General features: G+C 43.9%; 1 protein-coding gene across 1 annotated transcript in view; it reads right to left on the reverse strand.

The window, feature by feature from the left end:
• Nucleotides 1-3138: 3138 nt before the first annotated feature.
• The window catches only part of LOC126482040 (transmembrane protease serine 11D-like), a 167624-nt gene continuing 157987 nt past the window's right edge, over nt 3139-12775 (reverse strand). Inside the window, exons 9-11 of the mRNA XM_050106013.1 lie at nt 7274-7390; nt 7002-7145; nt 3139-3285 (exon numbers count right to left, since the gene is read on the reverse strand). Of these exons, the coding sequence (XP_049961970.1) occupies nt 3139-3285; nt 7002-7145; nt 7274-7390 (408 nt within the window). The remainder of the gene's footprint in view (nt 3286-7001; nt 7146-7273; nt 7391-12775) is intronic.

Here is a 12775-nt window from a genome sequence, read left to right on the forward strand (position 1 = left end):
GTTTTTGTCGGACTTCGTTACAGGCCATGAAACATGTGTTCATTGCAAACACCTGTCTACTCTATGGTATTTTATGTAGTTTTCCGATACTTTAAGATGAGCTACTACAAAATGTTGCTCGGCAGGCCCGTATCGAATGGAAACTAGCAGATTGTTGTTTTCTATCTACATAAATGATCTTTTGGATAGGGTGCATAGCAATGCGCGGCTGTTTGCTGATGATGCTGTGGTGTACGGGAAGGTGTCATCGTTGAGTGACTGTAGGAGGATACAAGATGACTTGGACAGGACTTGTGATTGGTGTAAAGAATGGCAGCTAACTCTAAATAAAGATAAATGTAAATTAATGCAGATGAATAAGAAAAAGCATCCTATAATGTTTGAATTCTCCATTAGTAGTGTAGCACTTGAAACAGTCACGTCGATTAAATATTTGGGCGTAACATTGCAGAGCGATATGAAGTGGGACAAGCATGTAATGGCAGTTCTGGGGAAGGCGGATAGTCGTCTTCGGTTCATTGGTAGAATTTTGGGAAGATGTGGTTCATCTGTAAAGGAGACCGCTTATAAAACACTAATACGACCTATTCTTGAGTACTGTTCGAGCGTTTGGGATCCCTATCAGGTGGGATTGAGGGAGAACATAGAAGCAATTCAGAAGCGGGCTGCTAGATTTGTTACTGGTAGGTTTGATTATCACGCGAGTGTTACGGAAATGCTTCAGGAACTCGGGTGGGAGTCTATTGAGGAAAGGGGGCTTTCTTCTCGTGAATCGCTACTAAGGAAATTTAGAGAACCAGCGTTTGAGGCTGACTGCAGTACAGCTTTACTGCTTTACTGCCGCCAACTTACATTTCGCGGAAAGACCACAAAGATAAGATAAGAGACATTAGGTCTCTTACAGATGCATATAGGCAGTCATTTTCCCCTCGTTCTGTTTGGGAGTGGAACTGGGAGAGAAGATGCTAGTTGTGATCCGAGGTACCCCCAGCCATGCACCGTATAGTGGATTGCGGAGTGTGTATGTAGATGTAGATGTAGATTACACTGACTCAATAATTTCTTTCTCTCCAAGACGTGTAATAGGGTAATGGCAGGAATTGGTTTTTTTCATCGAATGAAAACTGTTGTCAAAATTTATACCAAAAGTATATCAATGGTTGTTACTTGTTCAACAGCTCTTTTTGTATTAATTTTGTAAGTAGTGTTGTTAAATAGAGTAGCCTTCCCTATGCTTGTTTTACGTATGTGGATGAATACTTTGATCTGTATCTGAGATATTAGGTCCCTCTACAATATTTGCATTTTGAGATACTGTTTTATTTTGACGTAATAGCCACTCCATCTTTTTGTCTACTTTTAATCTATATTCTCAATATTATTCGTTGATTACGTTTTTATTTCTTATATATGTCCGTCACTTTTCTCTTTTCTACGCATACATTTCACAAATTACATGACATCAACTCTATATATTACCATCTTTGGACATCGTAGGTCATACTCTCTATATGTGTACACCATTGCCGCATTTGTGATCCAGTTACCAAGCCGACTACACAAAATTTGAATTCCAGCGTTTACATAATTCTTTCACGAGCTCTATATGGTATACGGAACAACTGTTATATTTAGAACACGTCATCCAAAGCTCTTACACAGCATTGCACCATTTTGTATTATTGAGTGGGTTACAACATCCCACGTAAGTAACTTTAAAATTTTCACTTTCAGAGTTTTTCAAATTCAGAATTAGGTTTATGATATTTGACTTCTGCCTGTTTTCAGAATGCTTGGAAATGACAACATGTCGAAATTGCAGTCGAATGAATAATGTTGTAACAGCCAAAAGCGGAAATGATTTCATTAAAAAAAAGTAACCTTGCTTTTATCGAATAGGGAGGTACCATAAGAAAAAATCACGGAAACAGTTATGAAACAGTTATTCTAAATTATTATTTGCAGTTGCTTCCAGTGACTCCTAGTTTTCTACTCTACTAGTCAGTGCAGAAGCCTCTGATTTTTATATGCGTACAGGTTAAGAAACAAATACTCCTTCGGTTTCTGGGCCTTTCGCCTACAAATCTGTATTCAGTTTGATTACTGTTACGACATTCTCCTAACAGTTTCCTCTAGTGGGCATCTGCTTATATGTAACACAAAGGCACTGTAACAGGGCAAGCGATCTTCACGATGTCTGAACGAACAGAATGGTGATGCAGAGACTTCCATAACTAAAACATCTGAATTCTCGCTAGACCGCCAACGAGAGAGCGGAAAGCTTAGTCAGAAGTTCACACACTAGCTGAAAATCCTAATAGCATGTCAAGAAATTTATGTTCAGAAATAAAGGACTATATCCATTATAACTGCTATAAATACAGAATACTATGTCATTGTAAATGTTACCGAAGATAGTTTTATCGATATTCCATATCTTCTTGTATCGCACGTTCTCGCTTCAGTGCTAGAGGAATGGAAAACTTCTAGCCACCAACACCTTTAAGAAAAAGCGTATCTCAAGCTGTTCCACTTAATTGTTATTCATAAAAACTGACATCTCTTGCCGCCATGTTAATAATAATATTTAGTGACTGCAGTTCAGGGCCGGCCGGAGTGGCCGAGCGGTTCTAGGCGCTACAGTCTGGAACCGCGCGACCGCTACTGTCACAGGTTCTAATCCTCCCTCGGACATGGATGTGTGTGATGTCCTTAGGTTAGTTAGGTTTAAGTAGTTCTGAGTTCTAGGGGACTGATGACCTCAGAAGTTAAGTCCCATAGTGCTCGGAGCCTTTTTTTTTTTTTTTTTTTTTTTTTTTTTTTTTTTTTTTTTTTTTTTTTTGCAGTTCTGGAAAACGAAGAATACCGAATTTTCCGTTCTTCTAGAATATATGAAAAGTGTATTCTCAACGTTCGTTTGTAATTAAGTTCCGAAGATTCTCTTTTCCCATAAGCAAATGCAGTCATTCATTTCGCGGTTATGTCACCGACGAATCGGTTAGTGATTAAGAAACAAATTGAACCTAAATTCTTAATGCTTTTTTCAGTCATTTATTAAAGTAAACACCAAGAGAAAGGAGTATTTATTTTTTGTACATTTAGTATTTCACAGAATGCTAAAATTCACATCTACCGACGTCATCGTGTATTCTGATTGATCCAGTCGACGTAGTAGGAAACTTCAACAAAGACACCTGGATACTGCGAAGTGGCACAATCGAACCCATTCCACGAGGAGATTCCCACCTGTTGGCCGTTCACCAGTAGGGGGCCACCGTCGTCACCCTGAAAAAGAAGGAAGAAATTCTTAAGGTTCAGATATCATGTAACTCGCGAATGCTCTTAGAACGCTATCAACGAATCTAACGCTGTACTTTGAAGTCTCCGAGCCAAAAGTTGATCCAAGGAAACCATTTAATCAGGCGTGGTCAGATAAGTATCGAAAACCACTAGCTGCATCTGGTTTACCAAATGGCTCTGAGCACTATGGGACTTAACTTCTGAGGTCATCAGTCCCCTAGAACTTAGAACTACTTAAACCTAACTAACCTAAGAACATCACACACATCCATGCCCGAGGCAGGATTCGAACCTGCGACCGTAACGGTTGCGCGGTTCCAGACTGAAGCGCCTAGAACCGCTCGGACACTCCGGCCGGCCTGGTTTACCAGCTCATCAACTTACACGTACCTCGTTGTCTCGTTTCACACCCCAGATTCTTATTATTTCGTATCAGCCGTAGCACAACCACAATATTCCTCTACCCCTGCGAAAAATAAAAAGACTCTAACGTCTTCAGCGTCGTTAATATATGTAAGCTTTGGGAATGGAGAGGTCCACGTGGTAGACTGAATTTTCGGCAGCACTTTAGAAAAATCTGAAGCGTGTTTGCCTCAATAATTCTAAATAGGCCAGTTCTTCTCAAAAAAAACTTTCCTCGAGCGAGGTTGCGCGGTGGCTGACATCCTGATTCCTCACAACAGGACTATGCTGTTGATCAGAATAATGAAGTGTACAAATGTTTTTCGTTGTTGTGTAAGGGATCATGTAAAATCAATACTTGTTCACGGTGTGTTCACTGTGTGTGGACGTGGTGGCGGAATTTGATTATAATAAATGCACATTTTTATCAACATGAACTTCAGTCAGTCTAATTCCCTCTCATATTCCGCTTTCCTTTGCATTAACTTTGTGACCAGTGGTTCTTGGAGCATTCTGCCGAGAAACATTTCCATTATGAGAATGTCTAAGGGATGTTGTGTTTATTTAGGAAGTACAAGTGCATAAAGAAATGATCGCAGTCGTACATAGACAAGTGCATTTATCCGCAAAAATATAAATATATTTTCACTATGGTTTAGTCCGTAATTTTATCAAGGTTTGGTTCGACAAAGAACAGACAGTGAGCAACAATTTAGTTGAGAGGTCTGAATGATTAGGCAAAGAAAACATCGATTTCTTATAACGAAAGAAGTGTTGCAACGAAGTTAGGTAACATACGTTACGCAATTATAGAAGCACCGCGTCAGTCGGACCCTTTTTATATGTAATCTTGTGGAAGAATTTCGAATTGCCTTTAGTTGATGAGTCGAGCTTCATAGAACGACATATCTCTTTAAAGTCTAATCTACACGCGCTAGTTTTTCGTATCCGAGCACGTACGTGTGGTGAAACAGGCACACCAGAATATGTCCTACGGGATTGTCCCTATATATGTCCCTATATATACACTCCTGGAAATGGAAAAAAGAACACATTGACACCGGTGTGTCAGACCCACCATACTTGCTCCGGACACTGCGAGAGGGCTGTACAAGCAATGATCACACGCACGGCACAGCGGACACACCAGGAACCGCGGTATTGGCCGTCGAATGGCGCTAGCTGCGCAGCATTTGTGCACCGCCGCCGTCAGTGTCAGCCAGTTTGCCGTGGCATACGGAGCTCCATCGCAGTCTTTAACACTGGTAGCATGCCGCGACAGCGTGGACGTGAACCGTATGTGCAGTTGACGGACTTTGAGCGAGGGCGTATAGTGGGCATGCGGGAGGCCGGGTGGACGTACCGCCGAATTGCTCAACACGTGGGGCGTGAGCTCTCCACAGTACATCGATGTTGTCGCCAGTGGTCGGCGGAAGGTGCACGTGCCCCTCGACCTGGGACCGGACCGCAGCGACGCACGGATGCACGCCAAGACCGTAGGATCCTACGCAGTGCCGTAGGGGACCGCACCGCCACTTCCCAGCAAATTAGGGACACTGTTGCTCCTGGGGTATCGGCGAGGACCATTCGCAACCGTCACCATGAAGCTGGGCTACGGTCCCGCACACCGTTAGGCCGTCTTCCGCTCACGCCCCAACATCGTGCAGCCCGCCTCCAGTGGTGTCGCGATAGGCGTGAATGGAGGGACGAATGGAGACGTGTCGTCTTCAGCGATGAGAGTCGCTTCTGCCTTGGTGCCAATGATGGTCGTATGCGTGTTTGGCGCCGTGCAGGTGAGCGCCACAATCAGGACTGCATACGACCGAGGCACACAGGGCCAACACCCGGCATCATGGTGTGAGGAGCGATCTCCTACACTGGCCGTACACCACTGGTGATCGTCGAGGGGACACTGAATAGTGCACGGTACATCCAAACCGTCATCGAACCCATCGTTCTACCATTCCTAGACCGGCAAGGGAACTTGCTGTTCAAACAGGACAATGCACGTCCGCATGTATCCTGTGCCACCCAACGTGCTCTAGAAGGTGTAAGTCAACTACCCTGGCCAGCAAGATCTCCGGATCTGCCCCCCATTGAGCATGTTTGGGACTGGATGAAGCGTCGTCTCACGCGGTCTGCACGTCCAGCACGAACGCTGGTCCAACTGAGGCGCCAGGTGGAAATGGCATGGCAAGCCGTTCCACAGGACTACATCCAGCATCTCTACGATCGTCTCCATGGGAGAATAGCAGCCTGCATTGTTGCGAAAGGTGGATATACACTGTACTAGTGCCGACATTGTGCATGCTCTGTTGCCTGTGTCTATGTGCCTGTGGTTCTGTCAGTGTGATCATGTGATGTATCTGACCCCAGTAATGTGTCAATAAAGTTTCCCCTTCCTGGGACAATGAATTCACGGTGTTCTTATTTCAATTTCCAGGAGTATATATATATATATATATATATATATATATATATATATATATATATATATGTGTGTGTGTGTGTGTGTGTGTGTGTGTGTGTGTGTGTAAAAATGTTTGGACTTATTTATTGACCGTCTCTCACAATTCCCAAATGCTGGTGTCTCATTTCAGTGGTTTGACGTTGTACTGCTACTCATATATCCACTTACAAAATGCATAAGTTATCTCCATAGTCGTGTCATCAACGTAGGTTATTACTATTACTGCGTCACCAACGCAGGAGCTTAGGGGTGGTATGTGGCACTGTGGGCCAGCATCACTTTTCTCCGAATTTGGCAACACATCCACGGGAGTGACACCACAAATATCCCAAAAGACTGTCATCATGACCTGGTCAGCAGTGGCAGCGGTCGTCCTGGACTGGCACGCCCTTATTTATAAAATTCTAATCACTCTCCGGTGCATGGTGTGTGCGTAACCTCGTAGAGCGCGTAAAATGCTATTAAGCAGTTGTTTACTGACAGAAGAAATGGAATTTTGTGTGTCTAAAACTAGTATAAAAAAACGAGTCAAGTTTATCACAATGATTCTGTTGATAATTAATTGACTAGTTCTCATAATTCAAGTGACAGATGTTAGAAATCACCTTGGTGGTGCACCCTCTGACCGTTGGTCTACGTATGGGACGTTACACATATTTCTAGTGAAATATGTTCTGTAAGTTACTACTTAGAGAACGACTATAGCTGAGTGGTAAAATGGGAACAGTAATATTGTCGTGAACGGGTAAGGAGTTTCGTACAGCCAGGCAGATGGAAGGCACGAGCCGGGGGAGTACAATATTGTAGGTAAGAAAAGATCGCAACTCACATCGCATGACCCTTTGCCTGAGTCTCCTGCGCAGATGTTCATGGCCGGCATAAAGAGGTAGATGTAGTCCGAGTACGTCGACTGGCAGTCCGAGTCCGACCACACGGCGACGTTGACCTTGCGCAGGCTGCTGACAGCGGATGACTGAAACAGTGAGTATGTACCACCGTTGTATGTCAGTACCAGATTTCATTCTCTCGCTTCACTCATCGTCATGGCTGGGTGTTCTGACCCTCATTCCTACTTTAAACTGGTGACATCAGTGGTCTCACCTTGGAGGTGGATCCCCAGCCAACCACAGTGCCAGTGGCGCCGGCGGATGTCTGCTGACCGGATGACGGAAGGGAGACGGCCGCTATGGTCGACGAGAAAGACAGCGACTGCGATAGCTGCAAGAAATAAGACAACACTGTAAGCTGACAGCCGACGGAGGACTCTACCGTACATTAGTAACTGCCACTAGTCTTGTAGGTCTACTCCAACTAATTTGTGTGACGCAGCAATCGCTTTACATCATGCAGTAATTATCCAGTATCGAAGACTTGTGTTTTACTGTGCTGCCACTATGTTTATCCTCATATTCTGGCTGCCTCCTAATGTCCTTGGGCTAGCCAAAAACTAAGCAACCAATACCAAACTAATGTGATGGAAAAAAGCAGCATAAAAAATAATTAATGTAGAGTAATGAAATTTCGGGAATACATTTGTCAAGGCAACGTATATAAGAGATTAACATTACAAGACCACAAATTAATGTAAGCGTGAGATATGCCACGGCAAATGCAAGGTTCTGATACGTTAATAAACGCTGTAATCGCCAGATCGTCGAATGCAGGCATGTAAACATGCATGCACTGTGCTGTACACTTCGTGGAAGTCAATTTATGGGATAGAGTTCCACGTCTGTTACACTTTATCGGTCAATATAGTGACGGGTAATCGTGATTGTGGACGATGCTGGCCAAGTTGTGGAAGGCCGGAGTGGCCGAGCGGTTGTAGGCGCTACAGTCTGGAACCGCGCGACCGCTACGGTCGCAGGTTCGAATCCTGCCTTGGGCATGGATGTGTGTGATGTCCTTAGGTTAGTTAGGTTTAAGTAGTTCTAAGTTCTAGGGGACTTATGACCACAGCAGTTGAGTCCCATAATGCTCAGAGCCAAGTCGTCCTGTGATGTCCCATATGTGTTCGATTTGAGACAGAGTTGATGAAAGACCGGGCCAAGGCAACATCTCGACACTCTGTAGAGCATGTTGAACTACAACAACGGTATGTGTGCGAACGTTACCTTTTGGAAACCACTCTCTGCAGCATTGTTCACAAATGGCAGCTCAAAAGACCTAATCACAGCGATTGACATACAAATTTGAAGTCATATTCCATGGGATAACAACTACAAGCAGTCTCACCCCAGTATACAACCCCAGGTGTTGGCCAAGTGTGGCTAGCACGCAGACAGGTTGGTTGCAGGTCCACAACTGGCCTCCCTCTAACCAAAAGATGGCCAGCACTAGTAACAAGAGTGATCTAGCTTTCATAAGAAAACACAACAGACCTTCACTCTGACCTCCAGTGAGCTCTCGCTTGACACCACTGAAGCCGCAAGTAGCGGTGGTTTGCAATGCACGCTACAGGGCGTGTGGCTGAGAATTACACTTGAAGTAACAGATTTGCAACAGTTCATTGTGTCACTGTGGTGCCAACTGCTGCTCAGATTTCTGCTGCAGGTGCATTTAGACGCACCAGAGCCACACGCCGAACACATTTGCATCCGTCTCAGTAGTGCCACTTGGTCGTCCGGAGCCCGGTCTCCTTACAGTCGCAAATTCTCATGACTGCCGCTCCCAGCAACCATGGGCAGTGGCTCATTCCTGCCAAGCCTTTGTGCAGTATGGCAGAATGAACATTCAATTTCTCGTAGCCCTATTACAAAATCTCATTCAAACCGAGTGAAGTGTTGTTTATGCCGTCTTTGTCGCCTTAAGAGCACTCCTGACTGGCATCAACTCACCACGTCCAATCTCAAAGGTAACTAACGCTCACAACGCATTTAAAGCAAATCTGATTTGCATCTTCTCACATGAACAGCGCGAAGTTTGAATAGACGTCCTCCTTCAGATGCAGAAACTCGCCTACGAACTTTCGTTTCTGTCGCAAAACTTCTTATTGGTGTTGCGATTTTTTTCGTCATGTACGGTTAATACATCCTTTTCTCGTATTAATTATATACCATTAAACCATACTGCACTTGATGAAGCGTGCACGTGCTCGTACCAGTAGCTGTGACGCGGAACCTATTCGGGTTTCCTTGCTTAGCTGCTGTTTCTCTGGTATCCCATGAGGTGGGCCTTTTCAGCGCTTTTCGACGTAAGCCCATGCGCAGGTCACACTGGGGCGGTTTGTTTGGCGTTCTGTAAATGGCAGGATCCTTCCTGGATCGTGGCCTGGGCTCTCTTGCTCTGGCCGTCCGCTCGAGGGGTTTCAATGGCGGATGCATAGCGTGGACAGCGTGCGAATGCGTACTTGAGAGCCGCCGCTTCCCTCTGTCTGCGCGGCGCCGAGCAATACTATTGAGTGTTACCGGCCCTGCCTCTGAACTGCGTTGCTTGGTGGACGTGCAGACGCACACCATCCCAAAATTCTCCTGGGACTGACACAGGAATTTGGCAAGTCTCATGCTGTTAACTTCCTGCTGCTATTCGTGAAGAACCATGTGTTTAGCTACTGAGTTTTGTTTGGTGTTACTGACGCGAGGAGGCGTGATATAGTCCGCTGGCCTTTGTTTGGACAATGCCTTTCGCGTGGATCAGCGTCTCCACTATGTGCAGCTGCCGAGGTTAAACATTGGCTCTATTACAAGATGTGTTGGTGAAGCACCGTATTATTATCATTATTGGTGCTTGTGTTTTTATACGTTTCACATATTCTTAAAACTGTTTTTATTGTCACTTGACTTAAATCTATAAAAATGTACCTGCACTACTACTCCCTGCATTATTTATTAAGTTTCAGATATCTGTAACTATTATTTTCCGTTAAGGTTGAAAGGCTCGTGTGTGTTATAGTCTACTCTTGTTTAGTTACATAAATTTCTATTTCCCTTAAGTACTTGTAGATCGAAAAGTCTCAGTTGTGTGCTGTTAATTCCCGTGTCGTTTTTGGTTTTGGGCCCATGTGCTGTGTACCACTCATGTAAATATTACATATTTTGTCTATGTACGCCTTAGAACAAGCGTAGCCATATATGGAAGCCAAACATAGACGATAAATAGTTTAGACAAGAAGAGAAGGTATCGAAATGCTGAGGATTACATGGGTACTGAAAAGAATTGGGGAGAAGAGGAATTTGTGGTACAACCTGACTAAAAGAAGGGGTCGGTTGGTAGGATACGTTCTGAGGCATCAAGGGATCACCAAGTTAGTATTGGAGGGAAACGTGGAGGGTAAAAATCGTAGAGGAAGACCAAGAGATGAATACACTAAGGAGATTCAAAAGGATGTAGGTTGCAGTAGTCACTCGGTGTTGAAGAAGCTTGAACAGTATAGAGTAGCATGGAGAGCTGCATCAAACCAGTCTCTGGACTGAAGACGACAACAAAAACAACGTGTCTTAAAACCTGTACTGAAGTGAGCAACCGTCTGGGATGTCGGCCCTACTCAGGCTGCATTGGTTAGTACATGCGTTTCAGCCTCGTTATTTTGGATTTGTGCATGCTTCGATATGCCTGCAGATTTACTAATGCTCACAGTTATTTTAAATCCAACGCAGGAGCAACTGTTGTCTTCTACGTTCTATTATTTTCGAAGTTTCTTTAACGATAGGTGCGTGTGGGTATTGGGACATTTGTTACATAGATTTATAAATAGAAGTAAAACCTCAACGGGTTTCAGTAGTGCCTGTGAGACGATTTTATAATGATACCGGATTCAAGTTATTGTTTGTTCACAAAATTTGATTTGGCCTCCTTAATAAGTAAAAAGGTTATTAAGTCGTGAAGCTACATTCAGGTTGTATTCTCTGTCTCTCTCTGTCTCTGCTGAATAACTCAAAATGATCAAAGGGTGAAAGTATCATTTTAGCCGAAAAATAAAGTGTACAATGAAGTTTTGTAGGAGTATCCTCAATACGGAATTACCGTCATTAACTTAATTCTTTTAAAATCTATAACGTACAACTTTTCGTTTTGAGGTACGCCATGACGACGTTGGTATATTTGGCACACATTGCGTACAGGACAATAATCTGTGAGAATTTCTTTACATGAGTCAGAGTTGACGTGGGTCATAGAAAGTCAGTGGGCAGCATCGTATCTCACACTCAGGAGTGTGATTGACAATTAAGATACACTTTCTGAATGTCATTAGTTTTAAGTGAAATTCAGACCTTCAGCTTCGACAGTGTAGCATTCGATGTTCCGTCCACTGTGTAATGATGAGTTCATTGATTTTAGGGCCGTAACTCCTGCAAATGAAACTTCATGGCCCCCAGAAACGACGGACTTATCTTTGGAACGGATGGCGTTGGACGACCGTAAAGCAATGAATGACATTTTGATGAATACGACTATCATTTTGAGTAAGCAGTAGATCCCAGCTAAAAGTCAAGTTGCGAAGAAAATCTGTACACCACACGTATAGCACAAAGGAAAACAAATACGTCTGTTGGTTGGTGTGAAGTTTATAACAGCTTAGCTAGTGTGCCTATGTTTTCGTTATTATTTTACTATATGTGATTGTTTTCTCTCAAGCGTAACTTTCTCTGTTGAGAAATCCGTTTGGGTGGTGAAATGTGGTGCTCTAGAGTCAAACGCCCGACGAAGAAATATTAGAAAAGGCCATTGGGAGAAACGGCGAACCTTGTCGTGAAATCTCCGTAGCATTTAATTGGCGTAACTTGTCGATGTCTCCGGGCTCTACAACGCGCTGCTAGGTTATGAATGCAGCCTCCTGTTCATGTCAGTCTGTGTTTGCAATGCGCAAGCCTGAAGGCGCCAGATTCGTTGATCAGTATCCAGCAATTCTTGACCGGTAGTGGAAAGTACCGCTATGCCACCTGTCGAAAAATGGATCGAGGAACTCTGGGCATGCGCAGGGAACCTTGAAATATCTCATGGATGCAGCCGGGGACATCTGGCTGTAGAGTTGTTGCCCTCTAACGCGGGCAGTAACGCTAGGGAACACTATTTCTGCTGCAGAGAGATTAGCGCTTCGACTTTACGAGAATACTCTGAAGTTATGATGTTACCGGCGAGTGTAGGCGACGCAAACGTCACCTTTTCAGAAGAATGTTATTAAGCAAGAGGTACCAATTGTTGAACGATTCTACATATCGCGTACTAAGGTCTGAAAAGCCAAAATACACCGAAAGTGTATAGAGCTCTATCTCTGACATGATGGCCACGAAACTACGTGCGCAGGCAACTGTACCTCCCAGTCATAAGGACTGATTAAAATTCATAAGGTAGCGTGCAAGTACGCGCAACTGTGAGCAATATTGTGGTGCCAACATACAACTTGACAAGCAAGATATCTGCCGTCATAGCCGAGGCCGGTAATAGAAAAATGTGAGCAGTACACAAATAACTCAGAAGACTTCTTTGATAGTTTCAAAAACTTACGACTCACACCATCAGAGATATTCACGAGTTTCTATGTGGTCTTACTTTTAATCGAGTTCAATTACAGGAATCGTCCTTACACATTGGCTAAAAACTGGAAATATTTGTTTAAGCATGTGCTCAAATCAACCTACTTTTTATTCAATGACCAATACCCGC

The sequence above is a fragment of the Schistocerca serialis genome, chromosome 5, assembly GCF_023864345.2.
Source record: "Schistocerca serialis cubense isolate TAMUIC-IGC-003099 chromosome 5, iqSchSeri2.2, whole genome shotgun sequence".
NCBI lineage: Eukaryota > Metazoa > Arthropoda > Insecta > Orthoptera > Acrididae > Schistocerca > Schistocerca serialis.